The sequence below is a fragment of the Siphateles boraxobius genome, unplaced genomic scaffold (assembly GCF_051911475.1).
Source record: "Siphateles boraxobius isolate OS27281-9 unplaced genomic scaffold, OSU_SipBor_1 35, whole genome shotgun sequence".
Lineage (NCBI taxonomy): Eukaryota > Metazoa > Chordata > Actinopteri > Cypriniformes > Leuciscidae > Siphateles > Siphateles boraxobius.
In genome coordinates this window covers 12,986,663-13,011,793 of record NW_027508975.1, presented here as the reverse complement: position 1 = coordinate 13,011,793, position 25,131 = coordinate 12,986,663, and the positions used below count along the sequence as shown (strand labels likewise).

Sequence of the window (25,131 nt, the reverse complement as noted above, 5' to 3'; positions counted from 1 at the left end):
TTGAAACCCACATCCCTCCTTCTCACCCCCCTCAGAGTCCCTCTACAACAGACTGTCTATTGACATCTCCTCTTTGGGGATCATTTTTCCAGTCCCAAGTTCCTTGTCTCATCTGGTAAAACCCCTACCTTATTCAAGAGAGGCAATTTGATCAGGGGATGAACCTGTCAATCACTCTCCTCATGTCTCCATGGTGATCACATTAGCCATCACATGCAGCTGACACTGATGCGATGTCTCTTCCCCAGATGGACCCTTGCATCCCGTGAGCAGGGATTTTTCACACAGGATCAGACCTCTCTCATACTGTAGGGACAGCTGTATTTTTTCCACGGACTATTTATTTTTGTGTGCAAAAATGCATTTATGAATATAAAGTATAAAGAGTATAAAAAATATAAATTATCCATATAGCTAGTAATGCTTAATCATTCTGTATTTTTTTTATTGAATTGTATTTATCATACAATTTTTTTAATTTAATTTTTCCCTTAATATTTGTAAAAAAAAAAAGGACTTTAATTATCTTCCCCATTTTCCAACCTGTCAAAGCAAATTACAATTGACCTATGGCTAAGCCACGCCCCAAAACGCGATGAGCCAATCACAGTGCGCATAGGTATCCCATACACTCGGACATTCTCTGCTTCCTCGTCCATTGAAATGCATTGCAGTTAGTCAGTTTTCATTCGTTTTTATATGTTTTTTCTTGCCATTTTAAGTTTAAAATGGTCAAACGGTGTGCTTGGAGTACACGCAACTCCAACACTAGGTATCCCGAGAGACTGGGCGACGGTGTGTATTTTTTACCCTTTCCCAAGCCACATCTCAACCGAGATAAGTGTCTGGATTAAGTTATGCGGTAGACCACAACACCAACTAAACGTGGATACATTAAACAAGGATGTCTACATCTGTTCTAAGATAAGTCAACAACGTATTTTAACGTTATCTTTAACATCTCTAACGTAATGTTGGCCTAACATTAGAAAACGTTAACGTTAGCTTCTAGCTGCGTTGTACATCATGTCACTTAGCTTCATTAACGTATCTGTAAATAACCAAGATAAGAAATGTTAGTAATGTTGTGCTGAATGATTCATGTAAATGCTGTAGCACCAAACTAACGGAGAGGTACTCTTGGTAAAGATGGTAAAAAGGCTTGTCCTGGAAACTGTAGGGTATGGACCAATCAGACACACACTAATTATTCATTATATACAAAGGTTTATGAAACTCCAAAACTAACAGCCCAAATGAACGAACACAAGGGCAGAAACAGTGTCATGTTACAGGGCATGATAAGGAGATTCTACGACCTCCGAGGAATGTGGCCACATGCACAAGAGAGAAACTATGGAAGACAGAAACCCTCTTTAAAACAGACTTTGCTTCATTAATCATAGACTAACTGAACTATAAATGAACATGCATAAAACTGTGAAAGAAACAGTGTAAATGGTTTACTGTCTCGTGTACTATTAGGTATATATTATGGTATGTATCCTGGTATACAACCAACTAACGATCAATGTAACCTCACCTGTATCATGCCTCCTACCTAATTAATCCTCATTTAATGACTCACACTTTGATGTACATCACCTTCTTCTAGAATGCAGTGTGGATGTGTTATAGCTATTTGAGCATTAATGAAGGTATAACCACGCTAGGGACAAAGACCCGTAAAACAAACTAAGAGCCACTTTCCCTCTCAAACATGTCACCTTTCTGATTGGTCGAGTTCAACCCTTAGGGAAGGACCTTTTCCAGGCTTTATTAGAGACAGTCCACATGTAACCTGCCTCTCTTAGTTCTTTCATCCAGCCGCAAAACTGTTCTGGTGATACTGCCCACCCCTCCACGGGGGCCCCAGGGCCCAGCAGGCCTCAATACAACCAGATATGGGCTTAGCCAGGAGAGAGAAGATTCTCTCACAAAGAACCAAGGACAATCTCAGGAGTTTTGGAACAAAGACTCCAACCAACAATGACTCCAATCACCCACTCGACTCCAATCACCCACTCTTCCGACTTCTCACTTCTCCTGGGTGCTCGGCGTGGCCTCAACAGGGCCTCAGGCCTTGAACAAACCAGCCATGCGTTCCTGGAGAAAGAGAACTCTCAACCAACTTCCACTTGACACTGCCGGAACCATCAACGACTTAAGTTTTCAACAACTTCAAGAATTGCTCCCACTACAAATGCAATTATTCAATTCAATGAAATGTGAAAATGAAATTCTGATGGTTCTTCTCATAGTCCCTTTTTCTGGTTTCCAATTTAATCCTATCCCTAACCTATTTCTGTATTTCTGTATATATGTGTTACGAATTTGCGTGGAAGCAAAGGCAGTAGGCGGATCTAAATGCAGCAGTAGACTTTAATTACAGACTCAGAACAGACAAGATACTCGTGGTACGCACATTAAAAAATACATTCAATAACTGACCACGAACAATGAGCAGACAGGATTTAAATACACAGACGGGATCAGGGAACAAGACACAGCTGGGGCAAATCAGAACACCGAGCGGAACCATACAACCTAACAAGACAACACACCTGAAACAAGGGACCTAATAATGACATGACTAGGATAACAGACTACAATTAACAAGGCACAAACTGAATAAAAGACCAAAGACAGAGAAACCACAAACCAGAAACATGACAAAATGAATAAACACCGTAACATTATCCCCCCCTTCCATAAGGCGCGACCCCGCGCCGAATGAACATCAAATAGGGGCGGGAGGGTGGGCGCCCTGGAGGCTGACGAGGGCGTGGCTTGCCCGGAACAGGAAGCCTCCAGGGCGGAGCAGGACGTGACGGCGGCCAGGGCGGAGCAGGATGAGGCGAAGGCCAGGGCGGAGCAGGACGAGGCGAAGGCCAGGGCGGAGCATGGCGTGGCAAAGGCCAGGGTGGAGCATGGCGTGGCAAAGGCCAGGGCGGAGCACGATGAGATGGTGGCCAGTTCGGAGCAGACTCAGACGAGGATGAGGACCATGTCGACGTCGTCTCCATGGCCCTCACGGAGTACCTTCTGCCCCCCCCAAAAAAATACTTGGGGAAATCCTCGGGAGGAACCTCCAGGTGGTAGATGGGTTCCGGGCAGGCCACCCGGAGCTTGAAGGGCGCAGGCAGGACGAGGCGCAGAGGCGGGGCCGGCAGGGCGAGGCGCAGAGGCGGGGCCGGCAGGGCGAGGCGTCTGGGAACGCCCTCCGTAGCCTGGCGAAGCAAACGAGTCCTCCTCCTCCTTCTGCGACGACGCTTCACAGGGCTTGATTCACTACTGGACGTACTTGACTCGGCAGACTCGGCAGACTCGCTTGACTCGGCAGACTCGCTTGACTCGGCAGACTCGCTTGACTCGGCAGACTCGCTTGACTCGGTAGACTCGCTTGACTCGGCAGACTCGCTTGACTCACCCGACTCGGCACTTGATTCACTTGACTCGGCACTTGATTCACTTGACTCGGCACTTGATTCACTTGACTTGGCACTTGATTCACTTGACTTGGCACTTGATTCACCTGACTTGGCACTTGATTCACCTGACTTGGCACTTGATTCACCTGACTTGGCACTTGATTCACCTGACTTGGCACTTGATTCACTTGACTTGGCACTTGATTCACTTGACTTGGCACTTGATTCACTTGAGTTGGCACTTGATTCACTTGACTTGGCACTTGACTCACTTGACTCGGAACTTGACTCACTTGACTCGGAACTTGACTCACTTGACTCGGAACTTGACTCACTTGACTCGGAACTTGACTCACTTGACTCGAAACTTGACTCGGAACTTGACTCGGAACTTGACTCACTTGACTCGGAACTTGACTCAGAACTTGATTCACTTGACTCGGAACTTGACTCGGAAGCAATTGACTCGCTTGACTCGGGAAGCGCGGTCTCACTTGACTCGGCGGCACTTGACTCACTTGACTCGGGTTCGTCGAGGCTGAAGCGACGTGCGGGTTCGGAAGACAGAAGCTCAGCCTCAGGCATGTCGATCTCGGCAGGAAGAAGCTCAGGCATGTCGGTCTCGGCAGGAAGAAGCTCAGGCATGTCGTGGAAAGCGGGCTCGACTCGGTTCACGTGAAGCGCAGGCTCGTGGAGCGTGGTCTCGGCTGAGCAGCTGAAGTGAAGCGCGGGTGCGACCGGGCTGACGTTATGCACAGGCTCTCGCAGCTTCTCCTCCACGCCCACAGTAAACGGGGAACCGCTCCACAACAGGGCCAGGTCAACGTACCATTCTAAAGATCCATGAGGACCAGGTTCGGGCATCAGAGACCGGAGTGGTTCCGATAATCCTCCGCGGAAGAAGATCTTCAAGCCGTGGGTGTTCATTTGCGCGAGATATGCCAGCTCGAGGAATTCTGCGACATAATCCTCGATGGCGCGATTCTCCTGGCGAAGACGGAGGATCTGGACATCAGGACTCCAGGTAGGCATGGCTGCTAGATCCTAGGGGGTCAGTTATTCTGTTACGAATTTGCGTGGAAGCAAAGGCAGTAGGCGGATCTAAATGCAGCAGTAGACTTTAATTACAGACTCAGAACAGACAAGATACTCGTGGTACGCACATTAAAACATACATTCAATAACTGACCACGAACAAAAGAGCAGACAGGATTTAAATACACAGACGGGATCAGGGAACAAGACACAGCTGGGGCAAATCAGAACACCGAGCGGAACCATACAACCTAACAAGACAACACACCTGAAACAAGGGACCTAATAATGACATGACTAGGATAACAGACTACAATTAACAAGGCACAAACTGAATAAAAGACCAAAGACAGAGAAACCACAAACCAGAAACATGACAAAATGAATAAACAACGTAACAATATGTGTGTTTAGTTTATTTATGTTTATGATTTAGTTAATAAAACGTATGCACTTTTTGTGTTTGGTTCTGATACGCTTGCAATACAAGGTCCCTTTACGGTTTGTTCTTGCTACATGCTCAAAACGCTGTACATGCTAAGAAATAATTATTCTTCTGTGGCCAGGGAAGATACCCTTTTCTTAGAATAAATTAATAATCAAAAGGGTTCGTTGGACGAACTGATTAATTGATTGTAATATTGATTTAGCCATGTCAAGTTAATCCAATTAACTGACCCAAATATTCATAATTAATCATAACAAGGTGTTATTGATTATTAATATTTCATATAGCTAGGTTTCTTACAAAACTTATGCAACTTAGACCTGTACATATTTAATTTGATCATGAACCATTAATTACATATTAAAGCACAATATTTTAGACAACTTTCTAACAAAATATATATCTATATAATCTTTCTGTCTCCAAAAATCATCAATTGCCTCCTGTGAAATGTCTCCTACTGTGACAGCTGCCGTAGCGCCTGTCACCGAATGTTGACTGTTTGTCTGAGTGAGTGGAGGGGGCGTGGCTTAGCCATAGGTCAATTGCATAATGCACCATATAAAAAAAAAAGATTTGCCTGAAAAGATTTGCTGGTAAGACTTTACAGTAAAGTTTCAGTTGTTAACATTGGTTAGCTATATTATAGTTAACAAGAGCTAAACTATTATAAATACTTCTACAGCATTTAATAATCTTTATTAATGTTAATTAATAACAACATTTACTAATATATTTTTAAGATCAAAAGATGTATCTGTTAACATTAGTTGAACTAACATGAACATGGACAAGGGAGAGACCCTCTATATGTGGGTATCCTTTGAGAAATTAACTAAAACTTCTATTCAAATATCTTCTTCAGATGTGATAAGGGTTACAGTGTTTTGCTTCATTTTACTCACAAGCTATGGGTTTGCTGTCAGGGGCAATGTAGACTTTGCACTGCCAGGAACAGTTGAGAATGAGTTTCCCATATTTGATTCTAATCATTAGTTCCTTTGTTATTTTATATGAATAGTACCTGTCCTACTTTGATTACATCACTGTGACTGAATAGATGTCATCTGTATGTAAATATGAAATCTTTTACAGGTCTTTTACAGGTCTCAAAGAATCTACTGTAGCAATTGATTATTACTGAATATATGACCCATGCATGTAGATATCTAAAGATGGCATGCATTTTAGATGTTTAAAATGTGAACTAAAAAAAAATTAAAGCATATACTACATATGCTAATACTATCGTCACTTTATCCAAATAGATCTATTTCGATCAAACCGGGTTCTATTACATAATATGGCAATGTACTGTACCAGCTGTTCATCCTCACCAACACGCTTTAATTCTCCTCCTTGTATTCACTATCGTTTGGTTTTGCTCCTGGTTACGTTCAAGTCTCTTGCTAATCATCTGCATTCAGCAGTAAATACAGCCCATTCAGTGGCTATGCTATCCTTATCGACCTGAGCACCTCTGGGCCACTCAAAAGACCCATTCTGCTGTCAGACAGCTTAAAAAAGGAAATCTATTCCTCTTTCAAAAGATGAGAGTGAGGGGGAGAGAGAGAGAGAGAGAGAGAGAGAGAGTGACCAGGGAATACAAAGCAGAGCCCCCAAAACCCCCTATTTCTTTTTACTCATTTGATCATTGATATCCTTTTTCTTCAGTGGTTAATTAAAATGTAAATAACTAAAATATATTTAACATGATGATTTACTGAATTATATAATATATGATATTCCAGATAATGTTTTAATAATTTGCAGTGGCTTTGGTGTATTCAGTTTAATAAACCCAAAAGCAGTTTTATAATAGCACACTTTTTTTCTTACACAATAAAAATGAAATAGAATTCTTTACCTATTTTAGGAAATTTCCCTCATAAGCAAAACTATACTGAAAAATTCTGTCTTACAAGACAAAATAATGTTTCTATACCAACAGCTCTGGCATCGGGAGCACACTTTCGATGACTTTAAATGGTGTGTATGTGTCAGGGATCACTCAAACTCGTTTCAGTCCACCACTCAAAGATCACTCTCGCCAGAATATTAATCACACACACCTGTTCATCATCAATTGCCTCATCAACCAGCTCATAAAAACACTCACTGTGATTTCAGTCTTTGTCAAGCTTCCAACAGGAACTGACCATTCTTCCCGTATCCTGAAAACCCTGTTATCTCTGAACTGCCTGAGAAGTCTGTCTCCTTACCTGACTCAAACTAACCTTTTGTGATATTGTTCTGCCATCTCCAGATCTCCCATCCGATTTCTGAGATCCCATGTTCGCGAGTTGATCAAGTTACTCCTATCATTCCTAAAAGAGAAGAGAGAAGGGATTAACGAACTGAGGCTGGGTGATTATCCTACTCTTAAAGTTATCTGGATTACCTGTTGTTCTCCGTGCATCAAGTGATCTTCACTATATCTGCTCCTGAAATCACCGTATACTCACCTTACTCTATTGTCACCTTTAAATAAAGCTGTATTTGAATCAATTACCTCCGATCTCCTGGTCTCTATCCTGACAGAAGGCTTGACCGAGAAAACGAAGAAACAGCGCGATGGAATCTGCCAGTAATGTTGATAATCCTGCACAACCTACAGCCGCCGCTGTGAATCCCAGTCCGCCAGCGCCCAGTACTTCCGCAAACCCCGCTCCCTCTCTGGTTTGCTTCGCAAATCCCACTTCCCGTCCAGCGCCATTCTCCGGCCGGGCGGAGGATTGCAACGGGTTCCTATTACTGTGTTCACTTGTAAAACGTTGTGGTTGCAGGAAACTACCGTTACTTCTTCTGTACAGGAGTTTGTAAACCATTTCAAGGAAGTTTTGGGGCGTCCAGTAGATGATTCTTCCATCAGTGATAAACTGTTACAATTACATCAAGGCAAGAAGTCAGTTTCTGATTATTCACTGGAATTCCGCACTCTAGCCTCTGTAAGTGGGTGGAACGAAAAGGCGCTCATCTCCGCCTTCAACTCGCGATTTATGATGATAGCCTGGGAGTTGAGAAATTCATACAGCAAGCTCTCCATGTGCATCAAAGATCTCATGGCTGCTATCGCGAAGCTCAGCTACCCACTTTTTTACCACCTCAGTATCCCGCTGAATGTTCCTCCGAAGTGACTGTAGAGAAGATGCAGGATACCTATCGACTGTCTCAAGCTGAACTTTCTCGGCGTCGAGAGTTAAAATTATGCATGTATTGTGGAATGGGAGGACATTTTCTTCGTTCATGCCCTACACGACCTCCTAGAATGCTTGTGGGTTCTGTCTTAACGTCCGTCTCTGTATCAGCTCCATTAAAGATATCAGTGATTCTAAAATCCACGAATTTCTATGTCTCTGCTACAGCCATTGTGGACTCCGGGTCGGCAGGAGATTTCATCTCCGGACAGCTCTGTCAGAAGCTCCAACTCCAGAAATCCACCACCACCAAACCATACTCCATCCATGCAGTGACTGGTGAAAATATCAATCAGGGGTACGTCACATCTCAGATTAAACCTATTCTACTCTGTATTGAAGACACACACCATGAACTGTTTGAACCTTTCGTACTTGAGAATAGCCAGACTGATATTATCCTTGGCCGTCCATAGCTTATACGACATCAACCTAACATCAACTGGAAATCTGGTAAGGTATTGAAATGGGGTTGCATGTGCTCTTCCACGAATTTTGAACTCACAGTCTCGTCCATCGCTAACTTACCGGACGCCATCCCAGTGAACTCAACTTCCATTGAAAGCCCCATAGAAAACCTGTCAGTGTCCATCCCTTCATGCTACTCTCAATATTCCGATGTATTCAATCCTTGCGAGGCTGCCAAGTTACCACCTCATCGATCCTGGGATTGTGCCATCAATCTGATTCCCGGAGAATCCATCGCCAAGGGGCGAATCTACTCTCTTTCTATCCCTGAACAAGAAGCCATGCAACAGTACATTGGAGAGGCGCTGAAACAGGGTTATATTCGGTCCTCCACTTCACCTGCTGCTGCCAGTTTTTTCTTTGTCCCTAAGAAAGAGGGGGGTCTACGTCCATGTATAGACTATAGAGCCTTAAACAAGATAACCGCGAAGTTCAGTTACCCGCTCCCATTGGTTCCCTCTTCTCTTGAGCAACTTCGAGAAGCCAAGATATTCACCAAACTGGATTTGAGAAGTGCATATAATCTCATTCGAATCCGAGAGGGCGACAAGTGGAAGACCACATTCATCACTCCAGCAGGACATTACGAATATCTCGTCATGCCATATGGTCTGGTAAACGCCCCTTCAGTCTTCCAAAGTTTCATGGTTGAAGTTTTCCGCGACTATCTGAATCAGTTTGTAATAATCTACATCAACGATATCTTAATCTACTCCAGAAACTCAGTGGAACATCAGCGACATGTCTCTCAGGTACTCCAACGGCTACGTGAATTCTCCCTGTTCCTGAAAGCAGAGAATTGCTCCTTTCATCAAACCTCAGTAGAGTTCCTCGGTTACCATCTCAGTGAAAAAGGAGTAGAGATTGATGATCGTAAAACCAAAGTCATTAACTCCTGGACCGCTCCACAGTCTGTTAAGGAATTGCAACGATTTCTGGGATTCGCGAATTTCTATTGGAGATTTATTCACCAATACAGCCTGCTAACTACTCCTCTGACCTCTCTCCTCAAAGGAAAACCAAAGACACTACTCTGGACCACTGAGGCTGAACATGCTTTTCAGTCTCTCGAGACAGCGTTCACCACAGCTCCATTACTCCAACATCCAAATCCTGAAGAAATGTTCATTGTTGAAGTTGATGCTTCTACTACAGGAGTAGGAGCTGTGTTGTCACAGTATTCGGCTTCTTCATCCAAACCTATGCCATGCGCATTCTGTTCCTCACAAGTTATCTCCTGCAGACGTAAACTTGATATTGGCAATCGAGAACTCCTGGCGGTTAAGCTTGCTCTTGAAGAGTGGAGACACTGGTTAGAAGGAGCCAAACATCCATTTCTGGTTCTCACAGACCACAAAAATCTCCAGTACTTGAAGAAGCACAGAGACTTAATCCACGCCAGGCCAGATGAGCGCTCTTTTTTATTCGCTTCCATTTTCAGATATCCTATCGCCCTGGTACGAAGAACGTCCGAGCGGATGCCTTGTCTCGTCTTCATGCCCCCGAAATTTACCATTAAGAACCTGAGAATATCCTACCTGAAAAGATGTTTGTCAATCCTATTCAGTGGGATTTAAATGAACAACTGTTTGAATTGTCCCAACACCAACCCAGTCCTCCAGAGTGTCCAGCCGGATAGATTTACGTATCCGAAGAGTTTCGTACTTCTCTAATCTCCTCAGCACATTCATCTGTTGGCACTGGTCATCCTGGAATAAACAAGACCTGTTCCGATCTCCAGACTCGTTACTGGTGGTCCAGCATGGTACAAGATATCAAGACCTTTGTCCAGGGATGCATTCTTTGTGCCATGAACAAGAACCCCCATCACTTACCCACTGGGAAACTCATTCCTTTACCTGTTCTGCAACGACCCTGGTCACACATTGGAGTCGACTTTGTAACTGACCCTCCTCCCTCAGACGAGAATACATGTATCCTGGTAGCAATTGATCGCTTTTCTAAAGCTTGCAAATTAATTCCCATGAAAAACTTACCCACAGCATTTGTAACATCAAAATTACTGATGGAACACGTCTTCCGGAATTTCGGCATTACGGAGGATATTGTGTCGGACAGGGGACCGCAGTTTATCTCCAAGGTGTGGCGAGCATTCTTTGTATTAATGAATGTAACAGTGAGTCTAACTTCAGGATATCACCCAGAAGTGAATGGTCAGGCGGAACGGAAGATCCAAGATGTCAGTCGTTTCCTTCGTACCTTCTGCCATTCTAATCAACATCTCTGGAGCCGATATCTCGTGTGGGCAGAGTATGCTCAAAACTCCCTTCGACAAACCTCCACTAATCTAACGCCGTTCCAATGTGTACTGGGTTACCAACCACCATTGTTCCCACGGTCCGGTGAACCACCAGATGTCCCTGCAGTCAACACCTGGTTCCAAGACAGTCAGAGGGTATGGAACCAAGCTCATCGTCATCTCCAACAAGCTCTGAACCGTTAACAACACTTTGCAGACGTCCATCGTCGTAACGCCCCCGAATATGAGCCTGGACAACTGGTTTGGCTTTCGACCAGAGACATTCGTTTAGGACTACCTTGTCGCAAGTCCAAGATATATTGGTCCATTTACCATCTTACCGTAAGACAAATTAACCCAGTTACCTACCAGCTCCGTCTGCCAGCCCAGTATCGCATCCACCCCTCATTTCACGTCTCCCTTATGAAATCCCATCATCCACCTGTTTCTGTTCCCTCTACAGACCTAGTTCATGATGACAATCCCCCAGTACCCCCCATTGAAGCCAAACCCATCTATACTGTAAGGGGGATCTTGGACTCCCGACGTCGAGGTGGTCAATTCGAATATCTGGTAGACTGGGAGGGTTATGGACCAGAGGAGAGGTGTTGGGTACCTCGTAAAGACATCCTCGACCCCATGCTACTCACTGAATTTCATGAACAACATACTGAAAGACCTGCTCCGCGACCTCAAGATAGACCCCCACGACGTCGGGGTCCTGGGTCCACTGGCACGGACTCTGGAGGGGGGGTTAATGTCAGGGATCAATCAAACTTGTTTCAGTCCACCACTCAAAGATCACTTTCGCCAGAATATTAATCACACACACCTGTTCATCATCAATTGCGTCATCAACCAGCTCATAAAAACACTCACTGTGATTTCAGTCTTTGTCAAGCCTCCAACAGGAACTGACCATTCTTCCCGTATCCTGAAAACCCTGTTATCTCTGAACTGCCTGAGAAGTCTGTCTCCTTACCTGACTCAAACTAACCTTTTGTGATATTGTTCTGCCATCTCCAGATCTCCCATCCGATTCCTGAGATCCCATGTTCGCGAGTTGATCAAGTTACTCCTATCATTCCTAAAAGAGAAGAGAGAAGAGATTAACGAACTGAGGCTGGGTGATTATCCTACTCTTGAAGTTATCTGGATTACCTGTTGTTCTCCGTGCATCAAGTGATCTTCACTATATCTGCACCTGAAATCACCGTATACTCACCTTACTCTATTGTCACCTTTAAATAAAGCTGTATTTGAATCACTTATCTCCGATCTCCTGGTCTCTATCCTGACAGTATGGAGGCAGATCAGTAGTTTTGGAGCAGAGCTTTACTGAACGACTGTTCAGCGTAATAAAGTTATGAATTATTATTATTATAGGATTTAATATATTGATAAAGATAAGAGAATGAAACGAAATGATGAATGACAAATACTATTACACATGCAGTTTAGTCATTTGAGTGAATCACACAAAAAAAATATTGTACTCACAGATTTCTGGGTGACCTGAGCATGTTCTTCTGAAATTCAGTTAAAGATGCTTCTTATCTTTTAATTATTTAATCATATATGAATAAGCTTAGCAAAAAGTACAGGATAATATAAAGATTGATATTGGCTTACTGAGACAAGTATCTTGCATATAAACCTTTCATGGCATATGCAGTCAGACCTTTCTCAAAAGCATCATTGATAACAGTTACACACGAAAAGGGCACCATTTTTATCTATAATTCAATCTGAGTAGAAGCCGCTAAGATCAGAGCCACTTTCTATAAAGCAACTATATTTGACTCCAGCAGGAAACGTCATCGACAGTTTGTTCACAAGCCGGCAAATGCTATCGACAGTGTGAAGAGCTGTCATGCTGTGAAGTTCTTATAACGTGCAATCATATCCACTTGATATTGACTGAGGACTCAAAATCAGTTGCTCTTAAACAACTGAGAACCAAAGGATTAATTCTTACTGTCTGCTCATTCTTACGGTCACTCTGCCAACCGCCAACCTTAAAATCTGACCTTAGGTCATGCTTTGTATTGGATACCCCTTGAAGGCAAGGCAAGGCAAGACACTTTTATTTATAGAGCACGTTTGAAATAGCGACTGTTGACCAAAGTGCTGTACAATCACTTCAGACAATAAAATACATAAATGCATAATCAAACAGAAAAAACACATACAAATTCATAAAATTACATTGAACCAAAAGCCAGAGAGAAACAAAATAAGTCTTTAGTGAGGATTTAAAGCTATTAACTTTGGAAGACAGCCTTAAGTGTTCCGGCAAATCATTCCACAGATGTGGAGCAGCAACAGAGAAGGCACGATCACCCTTTAATTTCAATCTAGATCGTGGCACAGTCAGCATCAACTTGTTTGAAGACCTTAAGGGCCTAGAACATTTCCGGTGGAGAAGAAGATTTGTAATGTAGAAAGTGCCAATTCTTTTAAGTTGCTTTGGTTACAAAATAAGAAACATATATGGAATGTAACTTTCCCTGCAGCTTGAACTTGATCCATTTGTAGACATTTTATTGCCTGAAAGTGTTAAACTTGGGGCTCTATGAAGTTTTATGAATTCAATTGGTTAGACGTACTTTTGATTATTTTAATTTATTTAAACAACAAAAAAAAGGAATTCTGAAAAACAATTAACTGGAAAGCAGAATTTTGGGGGAAATAAATTGGAATTTAAAGGAAAAAATAAAACAGGATTTCATAGGGCCCTATAAACGACATGGAGCAAAGAATCGACCTGCATTGCTTGCAGGTCAAGTATTGTAATGCTATACGCTAAAGTTTAAACAATTTCAACCTTATCCCAATTGAAAGCACAGCCTGTATTACTGGACATATATTAATTGCAAGTAATGTTTGTAACATTCATGCAGAGGTCAAAGCAACACGTCACTTTTGTTTGGAGGTGCAATTCATTCATGTGGATTATGTGAACAGGACTAACGGGACATATTTTGGTCAGCGTGGAAAGAATATAGATTTATAAATCCTCTTGCTTTTTTTGTGAGATGAGAAGACCCCACTTGGTCCATTCCCACACCCAGGCAAACCATCTGAATGTTCTATAAGCCTCTTCCCATGATTCAACAATTGTCCGCAATCCCTCTGGTGGCAATATGAGGTTCTTGTTTCCTCTTTTAGTAAGAGTTTCATGCACATTTTTACCAAATGGTCCCACATGTTCAAACTCATGCACATGTGCTGTGTGTTTTTGATTACCAAGGGAACATATTAAAAAAAAACATTTCATAAAAGGAAGCACTTGGTGTTTGTAGTTGTAAATATTTTGCAGTATGAATATAGAAAAAGATTTAAAGTCATGCTCTCGGCACACACACTTTATGAGTGAGTGCATTTAAATGCATGACCTTACATCAGATAGTCAGATCAGCCTTGTACCTTATTACCTCTAGGTAATACTTTTAACATAGGCTACCTTTTTGTATTTTGATGTCAACATTGATAATTTAAATAAGTACAACTCCTTTTATTGTTGGGTTTTATAATGAGTTGAATATTAAAGGTTGTCAGCATTTTTATATATTTCTGAAGAGTTAGCGATACATTGAGATACTATTATTATTATTTTTATATTTTGAATTAGTTTTTATTTTTGTATTTTCCGTTTTAGTAATTTTGTTGAGTTTTAACATTTTTATTTGTTTTGTTTTTTAAATATATCTATATAATTGTCATTGTTTTTTTATTTCAGTTTAAGTTTTAGTTATTTTAGTACATCTAGTTAAAATAAATGACAATGAAAAATGTTGCTTTTGGCAGCTGAAATATCTAAAATAAGTAACATGTTCTACTTTTTTGTTCAATGGTCTTTATTTTAAGATTCTAAAAAATGTGTGTAACATCTTTACATGTTCACTTAAAATGTTAAATTTTCTAATTCTTGGTAAATTGTAATGAACCTTTTTACACATACATTTTTAATGATTAGACATGTGTAATTTAATTTGGCATTGACATTTTTACCACAATCACATTCGTCAAATGTTTTATTTAATGTATGTTTATCAGTATATGTTTTACTAGAGAATCAAACCCATGACCTGCTAGTTCCACGTTCTACCTGTCAAGCTACAGGGATGCTATTAAAGAACTAAGAGGACCGTAAATTATACATTTATTTATATTAGCATTCGTTTATTTAGCCTATGCTTTTTTTTTAACTTAAAGTAAGCAACTTGGTTTTTTTTGGAACAACAAACCCCACATGTAATTTCCCTCTGGCTTCACTACTGTTATTTGTAAATACCAAGCTAATTAGAGCTGAAATTACAGGAAGAAAGCCATGCCAATCACGGTAGCGCTGCTTTTTTCTGCTGCTGCTTTGCACATGAGGGAGGCTTTCAAACTAACGCTAGCACAGTCTAATTACATAGATATTTATATTACATAGAACTTCATAAAAAGATATTTTCCTCTGAGATCAGTCTGACTAAAAGGGCTTTTTCAAAGACTACACGTCAGGCTCCAGTAATCACTTTTCTAATTCATTCAATTTGATGCTGCAAAAACAGGTACGCTCCGGCTCAGATATTGAGGAGGGGGGGGGGGGGGGGGGGAGGGCTATGTCCTTGATAGGATAGACAAACACACCCTGAGCATGCACACATGCACGTAACCTCACTTAACACACATACACGCTTGCACACACACACAGTATATTGCCGCCCGATTAGTGTGGCTCAAATGGAAACAGAGTGTTGCCGTGTCAGGGATGTAACTCTATGCTGCGGACTGAACCTGGCTCTCCGCTGGGACCATGGGAGCCAAAATAAAAAATACTGCCGAGATAGATGTGCATTCACAACATCTATTTTCTCTAGAGTCTCTTTAGACACAACAGTCTTTAAGTCTCTTTATTCAGCATTGATTTCTCATCATGCTCTTGCCCGATTCAGTCTTTATTGTATTTTCTGAGTCGCTTCATTACTGTTTCTACTCCCAATATATTAGCACGTCATCTCATGCTCATCTCCATTGCAGTCTTTCTCTGTCTTGCTTCCCATGGTGAGCACTATTGATCAGTATCAACAAGCCAAGGCAGTAAAGTCATTCTTTAACCCGCTGACACTGAATGCGATATACACCAGACTCATGACGCACATATTAACTTCATGGGTTGAAACAGTCTGCAGCTTGACAAAATACATGTAGTAATTATGCATTCAAACCCTTTCACACCATTTTGACAAGAAAAATAGAAAGTCTATTGGGTAAATCTATGTGGAGTAAAAGACTTAAGGAATAGAAACTCTCTAAAGACTTTTATAACTAGAATCAGACTGTTGTGGATCAGCCAAGTTCCTCCACAAATTCAGTTATTCTTAGCATGCCTCTATAATTATTTATGCCATAGTTCATCCAAAAATTACATTCAATATTTTGTCATTGTTTACTCATGGTTATGTTGTTCCAAAAATGCTGTTATTTTTCCACACATTTTTTTATTTCCAATCAACTTTAGTGCTTATGGTTCTAGGTGGGCATCAGTAACATCAAATGCCATTCTCTAGGGTTCTCGAGTGGGTTCTTGAGTGTCTCATAACTTAATGACACCAAACCTGCATAGGTGTCTTGTTTAAGAGAGCTATCTGATGTTCTGAAACAAGGCTAGGTCATTTTAAATATTTGTTTAAATATGTCGAATAAGTCAAATGTAAATAAGCCATTTGATAGTTGTATATTTTTTTTTTTTTTTTTTTTTTTTTTTTACTAAGTCAAGAGAAACTAGGCTTGTTAAATCACAGTTTATTGAATGCCTCTGCATGGGTTAGCTGAACTCAGGTGTGCTGGACACAATGCCATCAGAAAAGCACAGTCAGGTTTGTGAGCATTAATACTGAGAGCCGGAAAAGAGTCACATTGCTGGCAAGAGGCATAGTGTGCTTGCTCAGTGCTTACCGCATCAATGATGGGGAAATCTACTGGATAAATGAGGTGTGATTTATCTTTTAGCCTCCTTCCCCCTGTGTGGTTTAGCCAACGTTTTTTTTTTTTTTTCTACAGGTGCATCTGTTGCTGACTGTGTTAACCTTTTGTTTATCCATCAATGATATTTAAACTGCTACATGATGAATGATTAATGATTTCCCAATGCAAATTAGACCAAATGCTGAATACAACCCTTGTAAAAGAAAAAAAAGAAGCGTGCTTAGTTGTATTGAATGTACACTTAAAAGTAAAACCTTGTAAAAAATAAATAAATAAATTGTACTTGCAGATAATATAATATTAAGGAAATAAAAGGCCCCTTAAGTGTACTTAAAGAGATTACACGTTAATGAAATATGTTTCAGTACACTTAAAAAGTGCACTTACAGTATAATGTCAATTAAAAAGTGTGCGCTTACATTATAATTCAATTAAAAAGTTTAAAATTAAAGTACATTTTAAATCGTCTCGGTTACGTATGTAACCCTGGTTCCCTGAAGAGGGAACGAGACGCTGCGTCGAAACGCTGGAGGAATGCCCCTGCGGGATTGCGTGATAAAGCACGTATGGAATCAGTCCAATAGCGAAATGGAACATCATAGGTGAAACTATAAAGCACCCCTTAATCACAAAAGTCAATAACGGGCATGCCGGGAGTATGGCAGGGCGATGCAGCGTCTCGTTCCCTCTTCAGGGAACTAGGGTTACATACGTAACCGAGACGTTCCCTTTCAAGGGAACTCTAGCTGCTTCGAAAACGTTGCGGGAACGCTAATACCCACGTCGCCATAAGAGCAAATGTCTGTCCGTGTGAAGTCAAAGAGCACATTCAGACGAAAGCACCTGTGCCCCAGGAGTGAAGCTAAAGTCAAGATCATAGAACCTAACGAATGTGTGCGGGGAGGACCAGCATGCCGCATCACAAACACCATGTAGGAAAACTCCTGACAATAAAGCTTTAGAAGCAGCCATACTCCTAGTCAAGTGAGCTCGTACAGCCATAGGTGAAGGCTGCCCAGCCGACTCGTAAGCAAGTGAGATAGCCTCAACCACCCACTTGCTCATCCTCTGCTTAGATGCTGGACACCCCTTCCTGGGTGACCCAAAACAAACGAACAACTGTTCAGATTTCCTCCACAGGACAGCTCTGTGGACATAAGCATCTAGGGCCCTCACCGGGCAGAGCAGATTTACTTTCTCTTGGTGAAAAGTAAGATGACAGACAGCCAGCAGTACTATCGGTCTAACAATATTAGTAGGGACCTTAGGAACATAGCCTGTCCTAGGATCGAGGAAGGCCTTTACCATACCAGGTGAGAATTCCAGGCATGAGGGAGAAACCGAGAGTGCTTGAATGTCTCCAATTCTTTTAAGAGACGAGATAGCAAGAAGAAAGATAGTTTTTAGAATAATGAATTTCTCAGAAACTTCTTCAATGGGCTTGAACGGAGCTAGGGAGAGGCCATCTAAAACAACGGCCAAGTCCCATGTTGGCACCCTTGTATCTCCCGAGAGAAACTCCATTCAAAGGGACGTGGTAAGAAGCCAGTGCCGCCACGTACCCCTTCAGTGTGGAGGGGGATAACCCTGTGAAGAAGCGCTCCTGCAGAAACTTCAGCACTGCACCCACCGGGCAGTTAACCAGGTCCAACTGTTGATCTCCACACCATGAAGTGAATGAACTCCACTTCAAGGCATATAACTTCCTTGTGGATGGAGCTCTGGAGTGGAGGATGGTCTCAACAACCTCGGTTGAGAAACCTGAACTTATGAGCTAGGCCCCCTAAGAGGCCAAGCCCACAGTTTCCACAGTTCTGGGCAGGGGTGAAGGATCGTCCCACTCGCTTGAGAGAGTAGGTCCCACCTGATCGGAATCTCCAGAGTAGAGCCGTCGAGGAGAGACACTAGGTCCGCAAACCATACTCTGGCCGGCCGGAACGGGGCTACCAACAGTAGACTGACCCCGTCCCAACGAACCCTTTCCAGAACTACTGGGAGCAGAGCAATCGGGGGAAATGCGTACAGACGTGACCTCGGCCATGCCTGCACCATAGCATCCAACCCCAGAGCGGCTGGATGGCTGAGAGAGAACCACACTAGACATTGTGATGTCTCCCTGGAAGCGAACAGGTCTACCTCGGCACGACCAAAATTCTTCCACAGGAGCTCCACCACCTCGGATGGAGTCTCCATTCCCCAGGCCTCGGCCCCTGCTTCGACAGGATGTCTGCCTCCTGATTTAGATACCCTGGGATATAAATCGCCCTCAATGAAAGTAGCTTTCCCTTGGCCCACAGGAGGATCTGTTGAGCAAGCTTGTATAAGGGGTGCGATCGCAGACCCCCCTGATGGTTTATGCATGAGACCACCAATGTGTTGTCTGACCAAACAAGCACATGATGGCCCCTGAGGTCTGGGAAGAAGTGTTTCAGAGCCTGGAATACCACCAACATTTCTAGACAGTTTATGTGCCACGAGAGATGATGGTCCTGCCACAGACCTTGGGCTGGGCGACCACTCATGATCGCCCCCCCAACCTGTGAGGGAAGCATCCGTCTTTAGCATGACGTGACGACAAGGAGCTCCCAGCACGGGCCCTTGGGACAGGAACCAAGGTTCTTTCCACATGACTAAGGCACGTAGGCAGCGCCGCGTGACCTTGATCGTGCAGAACGGGTTTCCCCTCGGGGAGAACCCCTTGGGCCGGAGCCACCACTTCAATGTACAATTGGGCCGCAATGAATAACTTTGGACGCTGCTGATGTCAGACCTAACAGTCTCTGAAGCTGCTTTACAGTGAAAGACTGGCCTTGCTTCACTTGTTTCAAGGCTGAGCGAATCAAATGAATTAAGAGCAGGAGAAAGGCGTGCCTGTATCGTCATCGAATCCCAAACCACACCCAGAAGAGTGGTCCTCTGTAGTTGAGATAGCACACTTTTCTTGGTATTCAACCCCAACTTCTTGATGTGAGCGAGAACGACATCTCGATGCCGAACCACCTTATGCTCCGATTAAGCTAGAATCAACCAATCGTTGATATAATTCAGAATGAGGATGCCCTGGAGTCGCAGCGGAGCCTCAGCTGCATCCATACATTTCGTTAATGTGCGGGGTGATAAAGCTAGGCCGAACGGAAGAACACAATATTGGTACCCTTCGCCCCCCGAAAGCGAACCTCAGGACAACCTGTGTTGTGGAAGGATGGATACATGGAAGTACGCATCTTTTAGATGTATCGTGACAAACCAGTCCTCGGATCTGATTTGTGACACGATCTGCTTAAGAGTGAGCATCTTGAACTTGAGCTTCCCTACTGAACGATTTAACAGGCGCAGATCTAAAATTGGACGCAAACCCCCATCCTTTTTTCGGACAACGAAATACCGGCTGTAATAACCTGACTCCTTGCTGTGAGAAGGAACCCGTTCTATAGCCTCCTTTTGCAGAAGAGCTTTTACCTCTTGTTCCATTACCAGAACCTGCTCGGGGCCCACCAGTGTGAGCAGGACCCCTCTAAATCGTGGTGGACGAGACCTGAACTGAATAGCGTAACCGTTTTCGATCGTCTGCTGGACCCACTGCGATATATTTCGAAGACTTTTCCGCTCTGCAAGAAAATCTACTAAGGTTACCAGTCTCTCGAGACTGGCTTCTTTAGTATTTTGAGCAGCAGACACAGTGCCCTGTAATGGCGCACCGGCAGTATACAACTGGTCTGACTGCTCTAGGCCCCTCCTCGGAGGGAGTGAGCGCGAGACGCGACACTGTTTTTGCTGCGCCCGGTGAGAGAATCTAGTCAACGGCCATGGCTGCTCCCGCCCAGCAGCCCCTGAGACATGAACACGGAGAGGCAGGAATTTCTGGAGCGCCGCCGCCTGCTTTTTTTTTTTGACTTGGCTGTCTCCTTAATGGCACGGAGAGACAAATCTGCAGCCTGACGTAATGCGCGTTATATATACATAATATTTAGTATAATAATAATAAGTATAATATTTCTCTGGGTACTCTTTTTAAAAGTATGCTAAAGTATACTAATTTTTCACAAGTAAATGTTTTATTGTCCATATGACTAAATTAATTTTGGGTTAATTTGGGAGACTTACAATGAAATAAGACTCAAAATGCATTGCGCAGCCTGACACTCCAGCTTTTTGAACATCTGATCTATTTATTTTCTAATCTTCATAGGGGTTACCGGACTCGTTCAGCTAGATGAGAATGGTGATCGGGAGATTGACTTTGCTCTATGGGACATGAACGACACGAATACAGGAGTTTATCAGGTACAGAGGCCTTCATCTGATCACATGCACCTTTTCACATTTAAAATACAAAACTGGCTAAACCCACCGCACCACTGCTCAAATGATTGCTGTGTGTCTTAGATTGTGTCCGTGTATAATGGCAGTCAGAAACAGATGGTTCCAGAGCCAGGGATGAAGGTGCACTGGCTGAAGGGAAGTCCGCCTCCAGATATCCCTCTGTGTGGGTTCAAAAATGACAACCCTTCCTGCCTGGCAAGTAAGTGCAGACCCATATAACTCATACAATAATAGATCTGTATGAAAAGACACCAGACTCCACTATTCTCAGCCAAAATCATGTTCCAAAATATATCTTCCCAGATAAATTAGACTCAAATCAATATTCCATGTGCTTACATTTATATTTATATGTACACACATGCCTATTCATGAATATATACATTACATACATGTATACATTTGCACACATTATATATAGAGGTGTAACATGTTGCTAAGTAATGTTTATCATTATAATTTAGTGCAATGTTTTAAAGTAAAATCTGTCCAATCAGCTTTGAAATGAAGACTGTAGTGTCCAGTTAATGGAATTTTTTAAGTGGGTTGAAACACTTAGAGTTAATGATTAACGTGATAATTAAATCAAGGAATGTTCCATGTTGTTTTAATACAGCTCTATAATCTTACGTAATTAAGTTTAGGTTAATAACAGATCCAAAAATACCACATAGCAGTTCATCATTATTGTGAGGGCCTCACTTTCTCTGTGGTCTCATCAATCTTTTAAATTAAAATGGTTGTGTTTACGGGTGTATTTCTGTGAAAAGGTACACCAGACTAAGTGTAATATGCTCTGGTAAAGAACAGGCACGTCAACCATACCAATTATAGGATGACCATACAAATTATAGGATAAGATGGAAACCAACTAATAGCACAAAACATAACAGGATTCATCAGATCCATCTAATACCTACTAATGTTTGTGTTGTTGTTTTCCCTCCAAAATTGTCACTTCCTGGAGGATGATGTCATTAAGGACCAAGACCAATATGGCTCATATCAAAATAGGGGAATTATTTACACTACCATTCAAAAAATTTGGGATCGGTAGTATTCTTTATGCTTTTTTAAAAAGTCTCTTATGCTCACTGGGTCTGCATTTGTTTGATCAAAAATACAGTAAAATAGTAATATTGTGAAATATTTTCATAATTTAGAATAACTGTTTTCTATTTGAGTATTTTTTAAAAAAAATATTCCTGTGATTTTACATCAGCCATTTGTCCAGTCTTATGTATCGAATGATCCTTCAGAAATCGTTCTAATATGATGACTTGCTGTTCAATAAACATTTCTTAATATCGTCAATGTTGTAAACATTTTTGTGGAAACCATGATATATTTTTAAGATTCTTTGATGAATAGAAAGTTTTGAAATTGAAATAGATTTGAAAATAGTTTACTGTCACTTCTGATCAATTGAATGCATTTTTGATTAATATAAGTATAAATCTCTTTTAAAAAATTGGCCCCAAACTTTTGAACAGGTAAAAATACTGATGTGATCATCAATGTGAATTTAAGTTTAAAGTTTCAGCATATTAAGACATATGATGAAAACATGAAATGTACGGCATTGTGAAAATGACCCATCTGATTAAGATTTAGTCCTTTGTCAAGAAAAAGTGACCTACTTAGCAACAGCTTGATGACAGAATAAATTTTATGAAATGATTGCAGCAGGTTAGATTACTTTACTGCTGTTTCCGTGAAATATAATGAAATTCAGATGTGTGGACATGGTGTTCTTGGTTTTGTTCCTCAGAGACGGTCACCATGCACCAGATGATCTCCATAGTGGTGTGCTTCATTTTTATCATCATCGTAACGGTCACAGTCTTCATATACAGGTCAGTTAAAACCTGTGCAGATAAACACAGTGTCTATACTGACAGCGAGCGACATAACAAATTTAGAGTGCTTTAATGAAGCTTTATTGATTATAACATGAGCGTTCTTGTTTTTGTTGCGTCATTGGCCTGCATTGTAGACATAGTGTAACACTACATGTCAGGTGTGCAAATACTGATCTTTGGGCGATATGGGTCTGATATATTATATCTCTCTGTCTGTCTTTCTTTCTGTCTTTCTCCTCTATCTGTTCCTGATGTTTAATTAGGGAACTTACTGCCAGACCACGACAGAGACAGATATAGCAGCTCATTCTACATCTCCATGACTTCATCACTTTATTTGATATGTGGCCATGTATCCAATGACAATGAAATGCATATGATTTCTGTTAAATTCATGCTGAGGATTGCAGCCAATGATGGTTGTGCTTTATTAAAAGGCAAAGTTTAAACTGTTGTCCAAATATGCTGTAGATCAGTGATGTTCAACTGTTAACATTATATTACCATAATTTTATTTTTATTTAATTGCACTTATTTTTTCACAAGACTTATAAACTTATATACATTTAAAAACATTAAATAAATGTTACACAGTGTTACATTATATTTCTATTTAGAGTTGGGGTAGGTTCAGAGTTTTCTGTCAAAGTTTTGCTTTCAGTTCTTGCATATAGAGTAACAAGGTTCTGTGTGTGTAAGACAGAAAGGAGTTGATGACCTGCATATGCCCCAGTCATATAAATGTATAGAAATTACTTAAACATTATGATGTATTATGATAGATAGACACTCAGCTTTCATTCAGCTGCTGAAACAGCTGTGCTTTCCAAAAAAATGTAAAGTAATTTTTGTTTGTCTTTTTTACCCAATTGTATCCATTTTATCTAATGGGTTAAAGGATTAGTTCACGCAAAAATTTAATTTCTGTCATTAATTACTCACCCTCATGTCGTTCCAAACCCATAAGACCTTTGTTCATCTTCAGAACACAAATTAAGATATTTTTGATGAAATCCGAGAGCTCTCTGACCCTCTATAGACAGCAACGTTATTACCACTTTCAAGGCCCAGAAAGGTTGTAAAGAAATTTTTGAAATAGGCCATGTGACTACAGTGGTTCTACCGACGAAAATGCTTTTTGTGCACAAAACAAACAAACACAATAAAAACTTTATTGAACTATTTCTTCTCTTCCGTGTCAGTTTCCGACAATGTTCACGTGAGCACCACGACACATGCGTGTGTTGCTGATGCAGGATCCGGCCAATACTGAGCTGGCGTTCTGATGTAGAACCCGGAAGCGCTGCATTCTGTTTACAACGTGAACAGCGTCGGTGACTGACACGGAAGAGAAGAAATTGTGTTCTAAAGATGAACGAAGGTCTTTCGGGTTTGGAACGACATGAGGGTAATTAATTAATGATTCAAATTTCATTTCTGTGTGAATTAACCCTTTAACAGAAAATTATAAGAAATACAGAAATGCTTATCAATAGGGGTGTGACGAGATCTAGTGCCACAAGATCTCACGATATTAAAATGTGATGACATTTCTCGTCGAGAAAAAGCTGAAAAATTGAGAAAAAGCTGTCTCGCGATATTGCCATGACGGAGCGTGAGGGTGAAATTAGCATAGAATATGACACTGCTATGTTTACATTACATTACAGGCCCACTGCTGCACCGCCTCCACTGTCGTTTTGCTTTTTTATTGAAGTAAAAACCATTTAATTCAGTTGGATAACGGTCGCTTCAATTGTAAACTATTGTAAACGTCTGCTTTGCTCATCCAGCACGAGCTGCAGTCGCACAATGTGCAGCAGAAAGCACAGTTCACTGATCACCTGACGAGATTAAGGGGAGAGATGACTTGCCATAGTGTGACTGACAAGACCATGGCGGCGGCGTTGCGCAAAAGAGCCTATGCGTCTGATAAATCTTGTAGAATGCATGCTCAGCACCGCCGCTCCCTGTACACAAAGTATTTGCGATCACAAAGACGAAAGTAAAACTCGAGTTCCCTGAATGCACGCAATTTAGGCTACTTACAATAGCCTGTCTCCCAATATCAAACCTATCTCAGGCTGGGCTATGTAGGTTTAACCACCTCTTAGCTCTAGTCTCTGTT

At 41.7% G+C, this 25,131-nt stretch overlaps 1 protein-coding gene across 1 annotated transcript in view; it reads left to right on the top strand.

Annotated features, from left to right (window-relative positions):
* Positions 1–25,131, top strand: part of npr1a (natriuretic peptide receptor 1a) — a 147,138-nt gene that overhangs the window by 101,739 nt on the left and 20,268 nt on the right. Inside the window, exons 6-8 of the mRNA XM_077196463.1 lie at positions 21,008–21,102; positions 21,205–21,340; positions 22,913–22,997. Coding sequence (XP_077052578.1) covers positions 21,008–21,102; positions 21,205–21,340; positions 22,913–22,997 — 316 coding nt within the window. The remainder of the gene's footprint in view (positions 1–21,007; positions 21,103–21,204; positions 21,341–22,912; positions 22,998–25,131) is intronic.